At 51.0% G+C, this 19,909-nt stretch overlaps 1 protein-coding gene across 1 annotated transcript in view; it reads left to right on the top strand.

The window, feature by feature from the left end:
* SLCO2A1 (solute carrier organic anion transporter family member 2A1) overlaps positions 1-19,909 on the top strand; it is a 78,637-nt gene that overhangs the window by 27,253 nt on the left and 31,475 nt on the right. Inside the window, exons 2-3 of the mRNA XM_024131905.3 lie at positions 8,905-9,042; positions 15,457-15,619. Of these exons, the coding sequence (XP_023987673.1) occupies positions 8,905-9,042; positions 15,457-15,619 (301 nt within the window). The remainder of the gene's footprint in view (positions 1-8,904; positions 9,043-15,456; positions 15,620-19,909) is intronic.

Here is a 19,909-nt window from a genome sequence, read left to right on the forward strand (position 1 = left end):
CCTTGGACCCTAGGCTAGCTATTTTGAATCTCTGAACTGTATCTTTTTTCCGGCATTCTTGCTACACAGGATTTCCTGAATCACTTTTTGGAAGAGACATTCCCCTTTGGGGCCACTGGGCCATGGTTCGGATCCAAAGTCATACCCTGCTGAAGGTACAGGAGGGGTGAGTAGGCTGAGGGCTTTACTCCAGGACACACCTTTGCTTTGCTTCCTTCTTCTTTTGGCAGGATGGGGGAAGGATCCCCTCTCCCCTCCAGCTCTGAGGGGCCTCAGAGGAGCCAACCCACAGACCCTCCTCCCCTTTCAGATGCTGCCTCTCTGAGATCATCGGGAAACAGCCGGGAGTCACCGTTTCTGAGTTTCCTTCTCTGTCCCCATTGCATTAGGGCCTCTTGAGCCCTGAGCCTCACCTCCCAGGTCTTACCAATTTGGTGAACTTCCAACCAGGACTGAGCATGGGCTATGAGAATAGAGACACTAAAAACATAGAAATATTTAAGTGGAGATGGGGAGACACCCCAAGCAAGCACCACTCTTCAGCCATGTGCCTTCTGTTAGAGACACGCCAACAATTTTGGAAGATTCTAGTCAAATCATGAGGTGTCAGGATGCATGAGTGTCCTGGGGGTGGGGGAGGGAAGGTTGTGGAGAAGGGCCTGGGTACACGTTTTGGTTTGACCACTTAGCCCACTGACAAGTACATACTTCTTTTTTTTTTTTTTTTTTTTTGGTACGCGGGCCTCTCACTGCTGTGGCCTCTCCCATTGCGGAGCACAGCCTCCGGACAGACAGGCTCAGTGGCCATGGCTCACGGGCCCAGCCGCTCTGCGGCATGTGGGATCTTCCCGGACCGGGGCACGAGACAGGCTCAGTGGCCATGGCCCACGGGCCCAGCCGCTCTGCGGCATGTGGGATCTTCCCGGACCGGGGCACGAACCCGTGTCCCCTGCATCGGCAGGCGGACTCTCAAGCACTGCGCCACCAGGGAAGCCCCCATACTTCTTTTTCTTCCCATTGAAAAAGTGGGGACAGATTATTAATTTGTGTACTGGACTCCTCATCAGGAGGTAGATTGGGTTCATAATTCAAGATGGCAGGCTCATCACGTTTGTCTCCCCTCATCTCCAACACTCTCATTAGGATAAGAGCAATGAAGTCAAAAATGGTAAAGACCAATAACAGAAAAAAGAAAGGGAGAGGGATTATGAGTGGATGAAACGGTCCAATAGCTTCAGCAAGATGGAAGTGTTGATGGATGGAACAGAGTGGGGGAGGGAGGGCTCTTAAGTGCGTGGGTGGGGCCGGCAGCGGGGGAGCCTGTGGACCTGGGCCTCGGCACAGCCACGGGGAGCAGCGCATTCAGCAGGCGTGGCAGAAGGCAGAGATGACACGTGAAGCTGAACCCGAGGGACTAGTACCGAGCAGCCCTTTACCCCAGGGAAAGCACAGACAGACTTCTCTCCATGAACCAAGGGGCTGTCGCTGGTGCGGGTGCGCCCCCAGGGTGGAAGCCCTGCTCCTGGCTCCCAGCTGGCTTGCCACACAGTGAAGTGATTCAATAAGGATACAAATACTGATAGAACTGATAGAACTGATAGATACAAATACTGATAGAACTATTAAAAGTTGGGGGGAATAGGGAGAGGGGTGGGACCTGAATAAGTGAGCTAAATGGTCTTCTATCATGGCACACAGTCAAAAGTGATAAATCAAGAAATTGCAGAACAAGCATATTATTTTGAGATGTGTGGATGTAATCAACAGAAACACTAAAAACAGAGGTGATTGATTGTCCCTGCACTGCAGTACTGGCGGTGGGCTCGAGTTGAGCTCAGGGCTGGCCTTATTGTTCTAAGCCCTTCCAGATTACTTAATTTTTTAAAACATGCACATATGATACATTGATTCAAAATAAAAGAAAAAAATGAAAAAGTGAAAATAAATGTAAGTGGATTTATGATTGTAGGAGGGATTCCAGCTGACCGTGAAAAAGAACTTCTGAAAGCCAGTGTGGCTCAAACCCAGCTGGGTTATCACCATGGCTGGGCAGCTCTGGTGCTGCCCAAGAGACATGTGAGCCTCCAGCTGTTCCTGCCTCTGGGCTGCAGTCCACTCCAGCCCAGAGAGGAGGAACCGCATGGACTCTGGGGCTAGATTTTGACCCATAGAAGCTGGAGGAGCTAAAGCAAGCAGTACTTCAGAGTCTCCTCGCTCACTCAGGAGAACTGCAAGCAGCCCTCAGCTCTCCTCTGAGCCCTCCCTGCACGGCTGGCCAGGGTGAGATTAAGGTTTCCCTGAGCTCTTCTCTTTCATCTCTCTCTCCTTCCCTCCCGTTTCTTCCTTCCTTCCTCCCTCCTCTCCCTTCCTCCCTCCCCTCCTTCCTTCTTTCCTAAGAATAGTTCCATTTAGACTGCTGACATCTGCCATTTATGGATCAGAGCATTGTTCCAAACTGGGAGGTCACAGCCGATGTCCCAGTCCAGCCCCATCTCCTGCGCCTGAATGGCTTTCTTCCCACTCCTGGGCTCCCTAAGTGTATTAAACTATCTCAGAGACATCACATCCTAGTGGACCTAAGGCATCAGCTAAATTTTCTAGAGTTTTGCCTTTATCAGGATACGTGTGGACGAAATCAGAGTTGGTTGACAGCAGAGTCAGTGGTTAAACAGGTAATAACCCTGTGGGGTCCACATTTCAGAACTTCTCCCAGTGTCCCTATAACTCTAATCAGCTGCCTCAGATCATAGTTCTAATGTCTAGTTTGGAAAAGAGGGTCATGAACGTGTAGAGCAGAGGAAACCATGGCTAGGCTGGACTTTGATCCTTTCTGATTCATCCTGTGCTGTGAGGGTTTCACTCCTTGTCCTAATGGTTTACCCTTATGGTCTGATTACTTACTTATTTACTTACTTAGAGTTCTGAAGTTTGGCTGGGGCCTGGGGCCCCACTCTGAACCTTCACTTGGCATCTCAGCATCTTTTCAACTTTTCTTAGCTCTCTGGCAAAGGTGGTAAAAAGAGTCCTCATTGTTAAAGAAAGATCTTCATGACTACTCCAATCTCCCTGCTTCCTTCCTCATCGAACTTCCTCTTCGTGTTTGTTAAGATTGGAAAAAGAATAGAGCTGTGAACATGAACAGTTAGAAGTTTTAGAGCTTCTGCCCACCACACCCTACAAGTTCCCCCTGCATTAACTTTCCCTTCGAGCTTTCTTCTACAAGATGTGCCTAAAGACATGTATAGTTTTAACACACACACACACACACACACACACACACACACACAAACCTAGATGTTTACGTTAGCACACACACACATAGATATTTACATGGGTTTTGATGGTTTCAAAGTGAACCCCTTAAATAAACAGATCTATTCCAATGACATTGCCCATGCTCATAGTATTTTTTAAAAACTGTTTGTGGAATTCCCTGCAAAGGCTCAGAATGTTATTTTGAATACCTTCCTGGTTGCAGATCTTTTTAAAAAGATCCTTAAATCAACTTTATTAAGGTATGGTTTACATATAATAAAGTGCACAGATTTTAAATGATTGATGAGTTTTGACAAATACATACACCTGTGTAAATACCACCACAATCAAAATATAAAATATTTCTACCACCCCAGAAAGTCTCTTCATACATAAATGCAAATCTTTAACTTTTTAATTTGAGTTTAGAAATATCCAAAAAATGATTTTGAGCTGAACCAAGTGAGTAAGTGGGGCAGCTGAGCTGACAGATGATGTTTTGTACCTTGTAAACTTTGTGGCTTGTAGACTGATTAAAAGCAATGCTGAAGGGGAAATTTATGATTGAGGACAGATCATTGGAACAAATCTGCAGCTTCCCAAATGGCTACTCTGATGGATGCATATTCTGGAAGCGGGTTCATCACTTAGACTATTTAAAGACATATTCATTCACTTGACAATGAATGAGCCCCATTTAAGGACCAGGCATTGTTCCAGACAACGGAGATGTGACATCTTAAAAACACACATCATTTTTCCTCTGTGAAGTCTGCATTCTGGTGGGGGTAGATGTCCATAAGTGAGAAGTCAAATGCATGATGTAATTTTAGGAAGCAATAAGTGCTATGAAAAAGGAAAAAAGTAGAGTGAGGAGACAGAAAATGCTGGTGTGCTATTTTTAAAAAGATAATACAGCCCATGTAATATATCTTTATTTTCTTTTCCTTTTGTGAAGAAATCTCAAGACCCAGATTCTACCATAAGCTACTTTCAAAAGGGACATGGAATCTTTCCCTAAGCTATATTCTGCAGAATGCTAGAATCTGTTTTATATATATACAGGGGGTTACATGGCTAAAGAAGCTATGGAGAAAGTTGGGTAAAACAAAGCTAAGACGGTCTTTACCGAAGGTTTTCTTAGAGGCTTTAATATGCTAATGTGAATTGTAAATATTCGCAAGGGAGGATTATAGCATGCAAAGTTTTCCAAACTTTTTTCTCCTGGGAATCCTTTCAACTTGGAGAATCTCAAGCAAGTGGTGATCTGCCTAAGACATTGTGGGAAATTCTATCCTAGAGTTTTCATGTCACAGGAGACGTGAAAGCAACAGAAAGGTTCAATTATTTGGGCAAGAGGAGGGAGTGGAGGAAGCCTGGGCTTATTACATATCCCTCCAGAATGTGGAACACTCTCTGTGGGCCAGGCAGGGCGCCAGGCCTTTCAACACAGACTCTCTCTGTGCAAGCCTCACAAGGCAGCGGGAACAGGTATTATCACAGCTTCCATTTACTAGTGCGGAAACTGCTGTCAGAGGGTCAAATACGTGACCGAAGGTCTTGCCATTCCTTACAGTCAGGATGTGAACTTCGGCTTGTTTGACTCCCAAACCCAAACTATCAAATTCCACAACACTATGTCGTCTAAATGGTGGTGGCAGGGGGAGGGTTGCAACCCAATGAGCGCACCTTTTCTTCTCCCACCAGTCCATCTGCTTTTGTTCATAAGCCCCATGTTCTCGCGAGGGGTGGAGTTCTGCGTCCATGCATGGTGTCCTGCATGGTGTCGAGTGTTTGCTGCTCCATGTCATGCTGGCCATGGAGCGGGTACTCGGTAAGTTTCAGCAGCCTGGGTCCTGTCCACATAAGCTCGGTAGGTGGGACCAGATGGCTGTGACTCTGAGCGGCTCAGGACAGAAAGCTCTGCTGGAACCACCAATCCACTTCTTTCTCTTTACCTGGCATCTTCTGCCAGGGCACCCATAAGGCACCCTGACCTGACAGGACTGCAGTGGCTGAAAGCTGGCGGTGCGGTTGGCTCTTTGAGGGGGTGGGGTGTGGGATGAGGAAGGCACTCGCTGGCTCTAGGTGGAGTCTTCCACCTCATATCTGAAGGGATTTTTGTATTTACTGGAAAAAGCAAAGGCTTATCTTTCAGGAAAAGATCTGAGACAGATTTTTTCCCCCACTATCTTCACTTTCCTCTCATGAGACTGCTAGGGAACTGAGTAGAGATTAGTCACTCCTGTTAATTCATTACTAATTTGGTTCGACGGCGACCAGTCTTTTCTGAGCTTTATGCTCAGAACCTTGGGTGTTCCAAACCTGAACTTGCTGTCCACCCTCTCCGTCTACACTCCTCCTCGTGGACCCCCGTCTCACACACAGCCTTGCCCCGTTCCTGGCCCTCAGGCTGGAAACACTGCCCCTTTTCTTCCACCTGGGATCAGTGACAGCCTTGTCAACTCAGCCTCTGCAGGAGCCTCTGATCGGCCCCTGCCCACCTCCCCACTGCCCTGGACATTGGTTCAGCCCTCACTCTCTCTCCCCCAGGCTGTTATGACAGCCCTCATCCTCTGCTGGATGTCGCCCTAAATGCCAGCCATGTGCCAAGGCACCAAGATACCTCTTCGCAGAAGTCAGCATCAGGTGCCGGGATTTTCGGAAGCTACCTTGAACTAGACACATACCTGAGCCCTGTGCTGGGCAAGGGGGCCACCGAAGGGTTATCCAGACGAAGGCGGGAAGATGATTTTGTTCAGATTGTGAGCAAAGATGCAGACAATGAGTGTGTGCTCTGGGGTAGTGTGACCTTGATGAAGTTTGAAGGACAAGGTGTTCTAGCTCTAGTGCTGCATAACAAAGCAGCCCTAAATTTAGTGCTTAAAACAATGGCGACATTTGGTTTGCTCACGGATCTGCCATCTATAGAAGGTTTGGTGGGGATAGCTCACTCTTGCTCCACTTGGCATTGAAGGCTGGAATCCTCTGAAGGCTCTCTCAGTAACATGTCTGGCCACTGATGCTGGCTGCAGGCTGAAACTTTAACTGGAATTGTTGGCTGGAACACCACCATGTGGAGCCCCCTTGAGTAGGGAAGATGGGGCTTCCTTATAGTGTGATGTCTGGGGTCTAAGGGTCCCAAGAGAGAAAGGGCTGGGGGATTCACTATCAACTTTCAGGACTTGGCCCCAGGGGTCACAGAGCATCCCTTCTTCTTCCTTCTCTTCCTTAGAAGCAAATACCTCAGATTGGCCCATATTGAAAGGGAGGGAACACAGCGCCCACTTCTTGATGAACGAAAGTCATTGTCCCATTGTTAGAGGTGTATGTGGGACGGGAGATATTGGTGTAGCCATCTTTGTGAAACATGATCTGCCACGGCAGGGTGTGGAGCCAAAGAGGTAGGCAGGGTCTAGGCCCTGTAGCGTCTTGGATACCACACCATGAGCATTGGTTTTTATCTTGTAGGAAGTGGGGAGCCAGTGAGAGGTATTAACTGGGGAGTAACCTGCTCACACTAGTGTTTGATAAAGCTCTTTCTGGAGTGGTGGGATGGAAGGTTTGAGGGGATGGCAGGAGATCTGTGAGAGGAATCTGAAGGAATCTAGGGGAGAGGGGAGAGGGCCTGAGGCAAGGCATAACCTAGAGATGAAGGGCCGGTCAAATACAAGAGAGGCCAAGGTGAAATCACAGGGCTTAGCACTGGCACCAAATGCCAGGGGGTGAGGAACAGGCATCCAGGAGGATTCCCGGTTTCTGGCTTAGGGAACTGAGTGAAGGTGATGGGGAATGAATGAAAAACTGGAGAGGTTTGTTGGGGAGGACCCTGAGCCCTATTTGGGAAGCGATTAGTCTGAGGGGTCTGAGAATGTCCACGTGGACATGTCTAGCACACAGTGAGATGGACTTGAGTGTAAAAGCTCTGGGGGAAGTTCTGGAGGAGGGTCTGAGATGTGGGCACCACAAATGGGGTTTCCAATGAATGTGTGCAGAAAGGGTGCCGTGTGCAGAGAAGGGGACTACAGACAGAGTTTGGATGGGGGGCATTAGCCTTTAGGGGACGGTCAGAAGAAGAGGATCTGGCAAGGCATCCAAGACCAAATTGCCTGTCCTGGATGTGGCAGGCACTGTGGCTTAGCGCCAGGCACTTGAGATGCCTGCCGTGGACCGGTTCTGGGCCTGCCTCTCACACAATGTAGCAGCCGTGGCCAGTTCCCGCCCTCGCAGGCCCTTGGTTTCCCCAACTCTGGGGCACTAGGATTCCCCCTCTCTCGCTCTCTGGACTTCTGTTTCCCCATTTGTAAGAGAGACTAGATCATTTTCCAGGCTACCTTTAACACAGAATATTAAGAATTCTAGTATATGAAATGAAGCAGAGCGGAGCCTCCCTAGGGGGCAGGGGTGGAGGGCTGCCCCTGGCTCCAGGTGGACAGGCTTCCTTCTGCCACTGATGAGGAGTGAGGAGGCCCCGCGGGCTCCGGGGTCGGGGGCGGCGGTAGTTCGGACAGTTGTCTGCTTTCGTGGCGTGATGACCTCCTTGGATTTGGATGCACGGGCAGGCAACTAGGGCTGCACCCTGGCCTCATAAAGGCTCTGCCTTGACGGGTAAGAGAGGGGAGGTCAGCTCTGATCCCACAGCCTGGAGCGGGGCCCCTGCGGAGGGGCTGGTTTGGCTTTACAAGGAAACAGAAATGAAGGTGGAGCCCCAGTTGCTCTCCTGAGATGCCAGCCCTTCAATTAAGGGAAGAGCTTCGGCAGACTACGAAACATAATGGCACCCCACCCTTCCCTGGAGGAAGAGTGAATCTCCAGAAGGGGCAATTCCAGGGGGCTCAGGATGCAGGGCTCTGGGCTCTGGGCTCTGAGCCTGCTCTCAGCCCAATAGCTGACGACCCAGGAGAGCTCGGCCTGCAGCCGACTCCAGATACCACAAGCCCTCTCCACCCTCCCCATCAACCACATTTACTTGTCACATTTACTCACACCCACAGGACAAGGCATATGGGGCAGGGTGGGATGCCTTCTCCAGGCCCTCATCATCCACTCAGGAGAGGAGCCAGCACAATCACAAATACCCCATATAAGAGGTGGTAACAAGCTTGGCTCATGTTTTCATTCAAACGGGCTGGTGTGAAAGCCCATCCTGGAGCCTCACTGGGGTATGAGAGGTGGGCCTGGGAGGCTGGGTGTTGATGGAGGGAGGGGAATGGTCAAGGGAGGAATGGAGCGGTGTGACCCCTGGCTTGTTTGTGCCCCTGGGAGTGACATGAATGTGGCCCTCAGCCCTCACAGGACACAGGAAGGAGGGCAGAGCTGTCAGAGAACAATTCCAGGTGCTGAATGCCCTGGGCCATGGCTGATGAGTCAGGCCTTTCCCTCAGGGATGCTTCTCCAACCCTGTGGTTTTCCTGCCATTGATGATAATGTGACAAGAATGGCAGGAATGATGGGAATGGTTCACATGTGTTGACTAAGGCTATGGGTGAAACTGGTCTGAGGATGATGACATTTCACCCTAGGACCACCTGATGGAGAAAGTGGGGAGCGGGGCCAGGCTGCTGGGCCTCTGTGCCCCAGAATGGAGGGCCAAGGTGGGTGGTCAGGGCTCACTGTCCAGAGGCCTCACCGTCCAGGTCTCCTCCCCAGGTGTTCGTGCTGTGCCATGGCCTGCTGCAGCTCTGCCAGCTCCTGTACAGCGCCTACTTCAAGAGCAGCCTCACCACCATTGAGAAGCGCTTTGGCCTCTCCAGTTCTTCCTCAGGTCTCATTTCCAGCTTGAATGAGGTAAGCAGGATGCTCTAGTCCATCCCATCCCACTTGTGCACCACCTTGATCACGGCATCCGGGAGGGGGCTCGGGAGGAGCAGGAGAACGGGGCGGGGGGGTGCGGGGTTGGACCCATGGGGGAATGGAGACAGCCAGCTACATTTCCCAAGGCTGCCCTGCACCAGGCACTGAGCTGAGAGCCTCTGGAGGCGCCTGACCTCCTCACAGCAGCCCTGCGAGCAGGTAGTCTGCTCCTCCCTGCTGACAGCTGAGGGCACCAGGCTCAGGAAGGGCAGCAGCTTGTGCCAGGTGTGCAGGGCTGCTGCCTCCAAACTCTGTGCCTCTAATTGAGTTCTGTGACCACCCACGGGGTTATGTGGCCTCTGCCCATCCCCAGTCCAGGGGAAGACGAGCCCCAGGCTGGCAGCTCCTGTCTTAGGAGGGCAACAGGAGCCAGAGCTGCTCAGTGGCCCTGACTCCCAGGCAAGGTCAGAGGTCTATGACCTCCCAGCCACGTGGAGTTTACACTGTCCCTCACTGATGGCACATCAAAGTTAGAGGAGGATAGGGTGGGCCAAGAGGCCAGGGTGAGAGGTCAGAGGGCAGGGTCAGCTAGGAGTCGCTGGAAGCCAGGGAGAAAGGGGCAGGGGAGGCAGCAGGCCCCTGCATCGTGGCTGCAGTATCGTCGGCTCCAGGTGAGGAGATGGGCCCTGGGCCTGGCTCCTGTCTTTTCTTTCCACAAGGCCCACTGTTCTGGGATGGAGGCCATGGCCTCCCCCTCCCAGGAGCCCAAACGCAATTAGATCTCCCCTTGACATAGTGAAATTCAGGCCAACAACCGACCCAGTAGAGTCTGGGCTCCCCAGACAGCTTCTGGGATGGGCTGAAAAGAAGGTGGGAAGCGTTCCAACGTCCCCCAACCCCCACCTTCCAGTCTCCCCATCCCACAACCTGCTCCCTGCTGGAAACGCCCCTTTACGCTTGACTCCTGCGCCCTCCACGGCCCACACGGCAGTGCCCCTCAGGAGCCCTCCCCGCCACGCCTGTGCCAGATCCCTCTGCAGTCCTCGGAGGAGGGCTCTCTTCACAGTCACGTCTTCCAGACAGGAAGCTTGCAGCAGAAAGCCTACCCCCATCCCAGTGTCCGCACACGTGTGTAGTGCGTCCAGGATGGGAGCCCAGGTCTGTCTGATGGTCGCCACGCACTCCTCCTCCCCATGGACTGTTCCTCCACCCTGTGACGTGCACGTACTTGCACACGTACAGCCCTGAGGCCCATCAGTCATGCCTGCTGGCCTCATGGGTCTCAAACCCCCTCCTCTGAACCCCCAGGCCCATGTGGATGCCTTCACTGCTTTCTGGATGTGTGTCTGTGTCCGTGTGTTTTAATGTGTGTGTGTGTGTATACACGTGCATACGTATGCCTCTGTCTACCTGATTGTGCATCTGTGTCTTGAGCTTCCTGGTGATGCCCAGTGATGGGGGTCTTCCCCTCCATGTAGTCTGTGCTCTCCTACAGGACAGGGACCTGGCACCACTCACACAGAATGCACCCTTCTACACGTTGGCCTGTGACTTTGATAATGCTTCTGGCACATGTTGTCTTCACTCACGAAGGACACAAGAAAAACAAATCTCTGACATTTGTGTCATCACAGTCCTATCCCGTGACCCTGGCAGACATCACTAATCAACTGCAGTCTTCTTTTCTGCTGAGTCCAGACTCTGAATCCTTCTCAACACAGTGTTCTAGGCACCTCTACTAATCAATATCAGAGCTGGTGTGTAGGCTAATCCTCTCTTCCACTATGGCTCGGATGATAGTTGAGTCTATGATCTTCGATGGGTAAATTTTCATTCTTATTTTTCCCATGCTTGGAACAAAGATGTGGGCCCAGGAACAACTGGATTTTTCAAGGGGCAGGGGGCTAGCTGGGACATGTGGCAGAGTCTGCGGCAGGAGGCTGATTAGGCAAATAAGGGGCAAAATATTTCCCCAGGTTATAGTTCAATAAAAAATGAAAATAATTCACCCATTAAATTTTCTCTTTTCTAAACTTAGATGAGCTTTTCAACAATCAGGTTTTAGAACATGCCTATGGGCATGGTTTGAGGCAAATATAAGAAAGTTAATTCCTTGAACCCAACAATCTTGTGTGTGTGCTTAGTGGGAAAATGTGTGTCTGTGTGTATATCTGTTTCTCTGTGTGTCTCAGTATTTGTGCGTGTCTGTGTGTATGACTATGTGTGTGTATCTGTGATCTGAGGCTGTGTGTGTATTCGTGTGTCTGTCTGTCTGTATTTCTGTATCTATGTGCATCTGTGTGTGTATCTGTGTGTGTGTGTGTGTCTGTGTATCTGTGTCTGTTGAGGGGGAGTGAGTGGGTGATTGTGTGGAGAAGGAGAGGAACTCAGCCAAAGGGCTTTCTACAATCCCGTTGATTCTGACCGAAGCGTTTAGAAACAGACTAAGAAAGTAGGGGTCTTACCGGAAGAGCAGAGAGCAGCCACATCAGAGGGGGCTTCATGTTCATGCTCGAGGCTCCCAGCTTTTGGGGTGGGCAGTAAGGGACTGGCCTGGCTTCTTGAACAGAGCCGGGCCCGGGTGCACAGTCTCGTGAAGACGAACCCTCTGGAAGAGGTGCCTGGTAGACACTTGAGGTGAGGGACAGTGTATCCCGAAGTCAGATGGCTGGGCGGCTGTCATAGCCAGGCCTGAGCGGCTGGGGGAGAAGAGGACCCCGGCAATGCTGCAAAGGAAGAAAAGGCAGGATTTGGCAGCTGCTTGAGCGCAGGATTGAAGGCACCGCAGACCTCAAGGCGGCTGCCTAAAAAGAACCAGGCCTGGTGGAGGGGAAGATGAGCCCATCTGGACGCCTGGAATGTGCAGCCAGCTTCCAGTGGACGGGAGCCTTCACGCTGCACCCAGTCTCGCTGGGGTCCAGAGGGTGAGGAGAAGGGGAGACCAGGGCTGGGTGTAACAGACCAGCGGCAGGAGGAGGGCTTGGCTGGCAGGGAAGACGTTGGGCATCCAGCCCGGTAAAGCAGCGTCTTCCCTGGCCCACCCACGGCCAGGGCTGAGCAGACGCAGTCAGCCACCCTTAATGCCCTCTATCAGTTTGCCCTGGGCCCCTTTGGTTTGAGGCATGGGCAGGGATGTGTTATAAATGGGTTGTGTGATAACCTTCAGATGCTCTAACACGAAGTCCACAGAGCTGTTTTAGGGGCCATTTCCGGGCCGAAGGGCTGAGTCCCGGGCTGCAGAGGCCCTGTTCTCCTCAGCTAGAACAGCTTCTTCTTCTTTTTTTAATATTAGGGAAAATAATTTTTTTCAAAGGAAAGCCACAGCTGAAGGAAAGTTTGGGAACCAAGGTCTTAAGCCAGCATCAGCCATAACAGCTGTAGAGGCCCAGCTTCCCTCCTAGAAGCCAACCCAGGCCTTGCGGGGAACACAGGAAGGGCGGCTCCAGGTGGGCGGGACACCCCCCAATCCTTCCTCCCTGGATCCCTTTGGGGCCCTCTCCCGTCCCTCTCCCAGACCTTTTCAAGTCAGCCTCAGTTAGCTTAGCTGATGTGGTCTGGCATTTACAATCATTTCATGCAAAATGATGGGGAAACAAAAAGGGAATTAAATCCAGGAAGCATAAGAATAAAGCTTTGTTTCCAGGTGCTGGTTTCAGAGTGTCCTAGAACCACGTCTTTCCCGATCAGACTAGGCTGCCTCCTCACCCACCTTCACATCCCCTTTCTCTGTGTGTCATAAACTCTTGGCCACACAGGAGGGGTCTCCTGGGCAATCATGTCCTCTTCTTGAAAAAACCTACCATTTACACCAGTTATGTGTCAGACACCATTCTAGGTGCTGGGGAGACAGGAATGAACAGACAGACAAAAATCTCGGCTCATATATCAGTCTAATGATAAATATGACATTTATTTATAGAAATAAATAAAACATCGTGGATCAGATTAGAGTAAATGCTATGAAGAAAAATTAAATCGTGGAGGGGCATGGTGGTTACATTCTAAATAACTCTTTATTCTTTAAATTATATTTAAATTATAAATATATTTAAATATATTATAATTTATTTCTGTTAATTTTTACAAATGTAAGTTATATTTAAATAGCTCCTTTTTAATTAAGATATCATGGATATTTAACTTTATATTAGCTGTCCAGGTGTATGACATAATGGTTGGAGATATGTATATATTGCAAAGCGATCACCACAATGTCTGGCTAACAACCAGTACCTCACATAGTTCAAGTTTTTTTCTTGTGATGAGAACTTGCAAGATCTATTCTCTTTAGCAACTTTCAAATATACAGTACAGGGTTATTAACTATAGTCGCCATGCTGTACGTGACATCCTAGGACCCGTTTATTTTATAACTGGAAGTGTGTACTTCTGACGCCCTTCACCCATTTCACCCACCCACCCCCCTTCTTTTTCAGAGAAGGCCTTAATGAGAAGGTGCAACCTGAGCAGAGATCTAAAGTAGGGCTCGTTGAGAAGGGAGCCGCCCACAGACATGGAAGATGAAGGAGCAGCCAGTGCCAAGGCCCTGTGCTCAGAGAGCAGCAAGAGGCAGAGTCGCTGGGGTGGAGGAAGGGAGGGGGACGGGAGGAGAGCAGGTCAGAGCAGTGATGGGGAAAGGGGCAGGCTCCTCAGGGCTTCGGAGGCTCTGGGACCGACTTTGTTTTTGTTACCGTATCGGATTTGGGCAGAGGGGACACGGTCTGACATTTCAGCGGGCCACTCTGGCCGCTAGGAGGAGGATGGAGGGCTCTGAGGCAAGAGTGGTGGTGGGTAGAAGGCAAGGCTCAGACAGGGTGCCATGGTGGCTGAGACCGGGTGGTAGTGGTGGAGGTGGTGAGAAGTGGTTGGCTTCTGAGGAGCCACTGAAGGCCTGGCCAATGGGATCTGCTGATGTTTGGATGTGGGTGTGAAAGGGCAGTCGAGGATGTCGCGCAGACGTTTTGCTTGAGCCACTCATAGGATGAGGTGCCGTCTACTGAGAGGAGGAGGACTGGGGAGGGGGGCACCAGGTTTTGGGTGGAAGATGAAGAATGAGCTCTGGGATGTGCGGGGCCTGTGGGAATGAGAAGCACATACAGAACAAGGAAAGCCGTGGGACTGGCTGAGCTCCCCAAGACAAGAGCAGAGGGTGGGGACTGAGCTCTGAGAGTTGAGAGATCAGGGAGGCAAAGAGGAGCCAGCCAAGAAGACTGAGAAGGAGCAGCCAGGGGCAGCAAACTAGGAGAACATGGTGTCGTGGAAACTTAGTGAAAGGAGTGTTTCAGGAAGGCAGAAACGCTCAACTGAATCAAATGGTGCTGAGAGATCAAGTGAGAAGAGAACTGAGAATTGGCCAGCGGACTTGGCAATGAGGAGGTCATTGACAATCTTGGCAAGAGCCACATACCATACCACATGCCACATAGCCATGTCCCTATTTCCTGAGACAGGGACACCTGCTTTAACAGCCGGAAGGAGACTGTGGTGTGGACAGGTCAGGGGCTATGAGTGCTGACATCCAGGGCTCCTCTGGTTCAGGTGAACTTACCATCTGGGGCAGAGGACCATCTCTTTGGATGGAGTCGAGGTCAGAAGATCTGCCAGCACCTCTTTTACCATTTAAGACCCTGCTCCCCAAGCTGGGGCCTTCGGTTCCCCTCTTTGGCTCTGGGTGGGGCTCAGAGAGCACGCTTTCCAGGGAACACCAGGAACATGAGTTACTGGTGTTTCCACCCGGGAAGGGACTTAGGGCACTTTAGTCCTCATCCCTCATTCACAGTGGTGGAAGCCAACCCAGGGAGGGCCAGAGCCGATTAGGAGCAGAGCTGCTGGGGCAGAAACTCACTTCTCCAAGGGGCAGTAGACCGCTGTAGTCAAGACGGGGCACTTTAAACTCAGGCAGTCCTTGTTTGAGCCACCTCCTGACCTCATGGACATGGCAAGTTACTTAATATTCTGAGCCCCAATTGTGTCGTCTGCAAAAATGAGACTTGTTGCCTGATGAAACGAGACAGTGAAGGTTGCTTGGTGGTTATTCTGACAATGAAGTAAGAGTCCTCAGGGGGTTTAGTTAGGGAACACGTACTGTTCCTAGGAGCCAGCCAGAATAGGAAGCTTTCTTGAATTTGGCCCCAGAAGCTTTGGTCCTAATGGTTGAGCTTCCCGTGGTCTCTAGATACTTCTCTTGGTCTGGTCTAGAAGGCTGAGGCTGGGAAGGGTTTCTGACGACAGGGGAAAGCTGAAACTGCATGCTTGGCCCTCCCGGCAAAGCTGGCACCACAGCTCTGCTTGGGCCCTTGGGTGACACCAGGCAGCTTCTTGCCTCTCTGCTGTGACAGTCAGATCCCCTCTGTGGGTGGGTGAGGACAGAGCCTCTGGTCTCACTTGGCTCCTGTGCTCTCTCTGCAGATCAGCAACGCCATCCTCATCATCTTTGTCAGCTACTTTGGCAGCCGGGTGCACCGCCCGCGGCTGATCGGCATGGGGGGTCTCCTCCTGGCTTCGGGTGCCTTTGTCCTCACCCTCCCACACTTCCTCTCAGAACCTTACCAATACACCGTGACCAGCATGGGTAAGTGACCTCCCACTCTTGCTTCAAGGGGATGAGGGTACATGATTCTGTAGGTTCTGACTTTCAGATACGCTCTGGGGAGAAAAGCCGAGGAAACTTTCTGGTGGGAGAGGACAGCATAGCCCAGAGTGGTATCCATTGCCCCAGAAGCACCCCAACCAACTTTGGGAGATACCCACTCAATCCTCCTGTGCTTTTGGTGGGATCCTGGGATGTTTGGATGCCCACCATCCTCTCCCATCTTCCATGTTATTGTTGACTATATTTTAGCTCTGCCTGTCTTTACCCTCTGCCCAGTGGTCATTATTAATATAGTTGTTATTTATAAATAGTTCAGTACTTATTTATATTTACCCACAAGTTTACTGGTTTCTTTGCTCACCATTGCTTCTTGCATTTCACCCACCCTTGTTGATTTAACTTCCTTTTTCCTGAAGTACATCCTTTAGCATTATTTTTTTTTCCTTTAGCATTATTTTCAAATAGTTTTTCAAATCTATCTGCCCTATGTTCATGGTTTCTTGGTATTTCCTTATGATTTCTATTTTCATTTTAGTTTCTTCAACTATTTTTTTTTTTTTTTGTGGTACGCGGGCCTCTCACTGTTGTGGCCTCTCCCGTTGCAGAGCACAGGCTCTGGACGCGCAGGCTCAGTAGTTGTGGCTCACGGGCCTAGCCGCTCCGCGGCATGCGAGATCTTCCCGGACCAGGGCACGAACCCGTGTCCCCGGCATCGGCAGGCGGACTCTCAACCACTGCGCCGCCAGGGAAGCCCCCTTCAACTATTTTAAATGTATTTATTTTACAGTCCTTTTTGGATTGTTTTATTAGTGCAAATTTTGAGATTGCTAATCCTCCCACATTCTGTGTCTGCTTGCTCTTGTTTATGGTGGAGTGTTTCCTTTATGTTCTGTAATATTTGATGGTGCGGTCATTGGCAGTGGCATTCCCAGCCCCCCGCCCCCCCGTGGAAATTTTGTGTGGTCTGGGTAGGAAATAGCCCCAAGGGTGGTTTTGTATTTGCATTTAGTTGGCACCCTGGGAACATCACTGCTTTGGAGCTAATTTTATGATAATGTATTGGCGTGGGATCAATTTGCACTTGTTTTAAGGGATATGGTATGTGGCAGTGGTTTTGTGAGGCACAGCAAGTGAGAGGCCCGGTCCCTAAATGCTTATTCTCTGTCTGCTGTACTGGAGTTGAAGATGTCTGAGGATAGACCGGCCACCCTGGGGATGTGCTGAGGGGATAACTGATTCCTGTTTGCTTAAATACCAGGCTTGTTTTTAGTCATATATGCAGATCAGGTCCAAGAGAGGAGTCACTAAGAATGCCAAACGGGAATGCTTTATAGGCTGTGAGACCTACAGTGGGGAGGTGGGTAGCTGGAATGGAAAAAGAATGGAGCAGAAACAGCGATGTGTAATGATGAAATGTTTGTTGGGTTGGGAATCTTTTCCCCACCTCCCTCCCAGTGAACTGATCACTGGTGATTACCATAAATTCACTGTGGCCTTGGATCTATTTGGACTATTTAAGCCTGAGTCTTGCTTCAAGTAGGCCCAGGAGGAAGACAGACCCAAGCTTAGGGGTCTAAGCTCTTCCTCCCCCTCGGTCTAGACAAGGGGTCTGAGGCCAGCTCTGAAGGAGAATCAGGAGTTGCTGGCCACCTCAGAGAGCCATGTGCCAAGCCTGCTCCAGACACATGGTCCCTGCCCTTCCCCGTCAGCATGAAGACTGGGCTAATGAAATCAGCAAGGGAACCTGGGGTGCTGGGGCCAGGCTTCGGGGAGGGCATCCTGCTAGGCGCCACACACCATGGCCTGCTTAGCCTGGGGGCTGGCTCCCCCAGCCTGGGCCGAATACCAAGGGCATTTGTATCACACAGAGCAGCCACCACAGAGAGTGGCTGGAGACCTGTGGGCCTCTGAAAGCAATCACTCGGCTCCTTGTTAGGGATGGACGGGCGGGCGTCTTGGGTCCTTTCCACCACCATCCTCCCTGCTCTGAGGCAAACTCTCTGCCTCAGTGCTCTTAGCCCACCTCCACTGAGAGAGGAAAGAAGGGGCCTGTGAGAGGGACCACAGCTTGCCTGTCAGCCTGCAGGGAGGAATCGCTGTCCAGGAGGGTGAGCTTTGTTGTTTTTTTGTTTGTGTAAAGTCTATTTGCAACAATAGGACACAGTCTCCTTTACGCTGGCTGGGATCGGAGCAGCAGCTGTTTAAGTGCTCAGGGCTGGGCTACCTTCAGGGCATCTTCCCGGTGCCAGGGGGCTGGGATAAGGAGGACTTTGGCCCAGGAGCCACATCCTTGGGATCTAGCTGGAGCTGTGGGTGTCAGTACAGCGGGGGCATGTGCTATGCTAATATGTGCAAACAAAATAATTCATAAAGTCTCACTTCGTGGGAAAAGTTTGAAATACGACTCTTACTTCAAATGTATTCCTAGGGGAACTTCAGTTTCAAATTTTGCAGGGCCATCAGGCACACACAAATTTCATTAAACGCACCACACTGAATCACGTCATGAATCTGGATGGTCCCGGGTCTGAAGCTGGGCTTTGAAACCCCCTAACAGCATGGCCTGGGGCCACTTCCTCCGCAGCTGAGTCTCAGCTCCTACCTGTATAAAATGGACCCTCCCTCGCAGGGCTGCGAGGGCCGAAGGATGCATGCTCTGAATTTAGCCAAGGGGCTGGCACATGCAGTCACCATTAAGCGGTGGCTTTTATAACAAGCTGTGCTCGGAACAATACATGTAATATGATGGGTAACTAAGGTCCCAAATGAGGAAGTGCCTCCTTCCTCTGGAGAGTCTAACAGCTCACAGCCAGTGCACTGGGTGTCCTGCAGGCATTTGAAGGCAGCTTCTCCCTGGTCCTCACCGTACAGCTGTCCTCTGCTCTAGCCGGAGCGGGGCCCCTCCCTCGGTATAGTCCTTGCTGCGCCTTTACATGTGAGGCATAGGATTTCTCTTGGCTGAAGCTTAGGCTGCTGTTCTGTTCTATTCCCAGACCCTTAATTTGGAGCCACCTGGTATGCTGGGTAGAGAGAGCATAGCCATTCAAATCCCAGCTCAGCCATTTAGGTGCTAAGTCTGCTTAGGCAAGCTGCTGTTCATCTTTCTGAACCTCAGTTTCTTCATCTGTAAAATGGGAACAATAATACCTCCACTTTCAGTGTGTTCTGAGGGCAAAATTAAAACTACATAGTATAGGTAAAGTGCTTCACCCATGTTAGCTGCTCAGCACATTTCTCTTTGCCTGCCCTTGATGTGGTATTTGAAATCTCTTCCTCATGAGCAATGACCCCCAGACCTATTATCATGTGTTGACTACTGACTCTTTCCCCTTGGAGCAAAGCTGCTCCAGAAATGAACATGGGAAATGAAAAGTAACTCTGTATTTCAGGGAAAAAATTAAAGAGGAGCTGAACATTGTGGGAATCACAGAGACCTTTAACAACTCATGGCTAATTTTAAAAAGGCCATGCAGACATTTATGAATGTTTAGATTTTCTAAATGTCAGTGGGGTCCGGAAATACGCCTGGCGCCTTTAGAGAAAAGCCTAGCCACCAAGCCAAAGCCTCTAAGACCACTTCTGGAAGGCTCAGAGAGGTTTGGATAGGTGGGAAACAGGCCAACCCTAGACCAGTTCTCCCGGGAGACAAGAGAAGGGTCTTCGGAAACAAGTGTCTGGTAGGAGTAGGTGTAACCTGTGAGAGGTCCTGAGCCAAGTCTAGAGGGAAGTCAGCCCCACCCAGACAATGGATGCACACGGGAGGGGCTTCCTGTGGGAGGAGCAGGGCGGGGGCACTCTGTTGTATTTTTGGAGCAGTCAAAAAAAGAAAGGGAAGAGTGGCTTTCTAGTCCTCTGCTCATGAAGTTGCCAGTCCCTCACGCACGCTCGTTCATCAGAGGCGTCCCTGGGCAGGAGGGTGGTGGGCAGGCCTGGGGACGGGAGCCTCGGGCTCCTGAGTGACTGTGCCCCTTCCTCGGCGGAGGACTCGCCGGCCTGGAGCAGAACCCCAGTGCCACGCAGGGTCCTTCCACTGGGGGAGCCGCTCAGGGCCCCTGAGCTGAGGGCAGTTCAGGGGGGAGCACCCGGCCGTGGTGCCAGAGGGACCCACTCGGAACTGTGGGGGAAGGGAGTGTGTCTGCGGGGTAAGCGTGAGTGTGTGTGAGGGAGGCGTTCCTCTGTGAGGAGGTGGCCGGCAGTGGAGGGGGGGGTGGAAGGTGTGGGGTCTGCTGGGTGTGGAGGTGGAGGCGGGGCAGGGCCGCTGTTAGGGTG

Source organism: Physeter macrocephalus, chromosome 1 (genome assembly GCF_002837175.3).
Source record: "Physeter macrocephalus isolate SW-GA chromosome 1, ASM283717v5, whole genome shotgun sequence".
NCBI lineage: Eukaryota > Metazoa > Chordata > Mammalia > Artiodactyla > Physeteridae > Physeter > Physeter macrocephalus.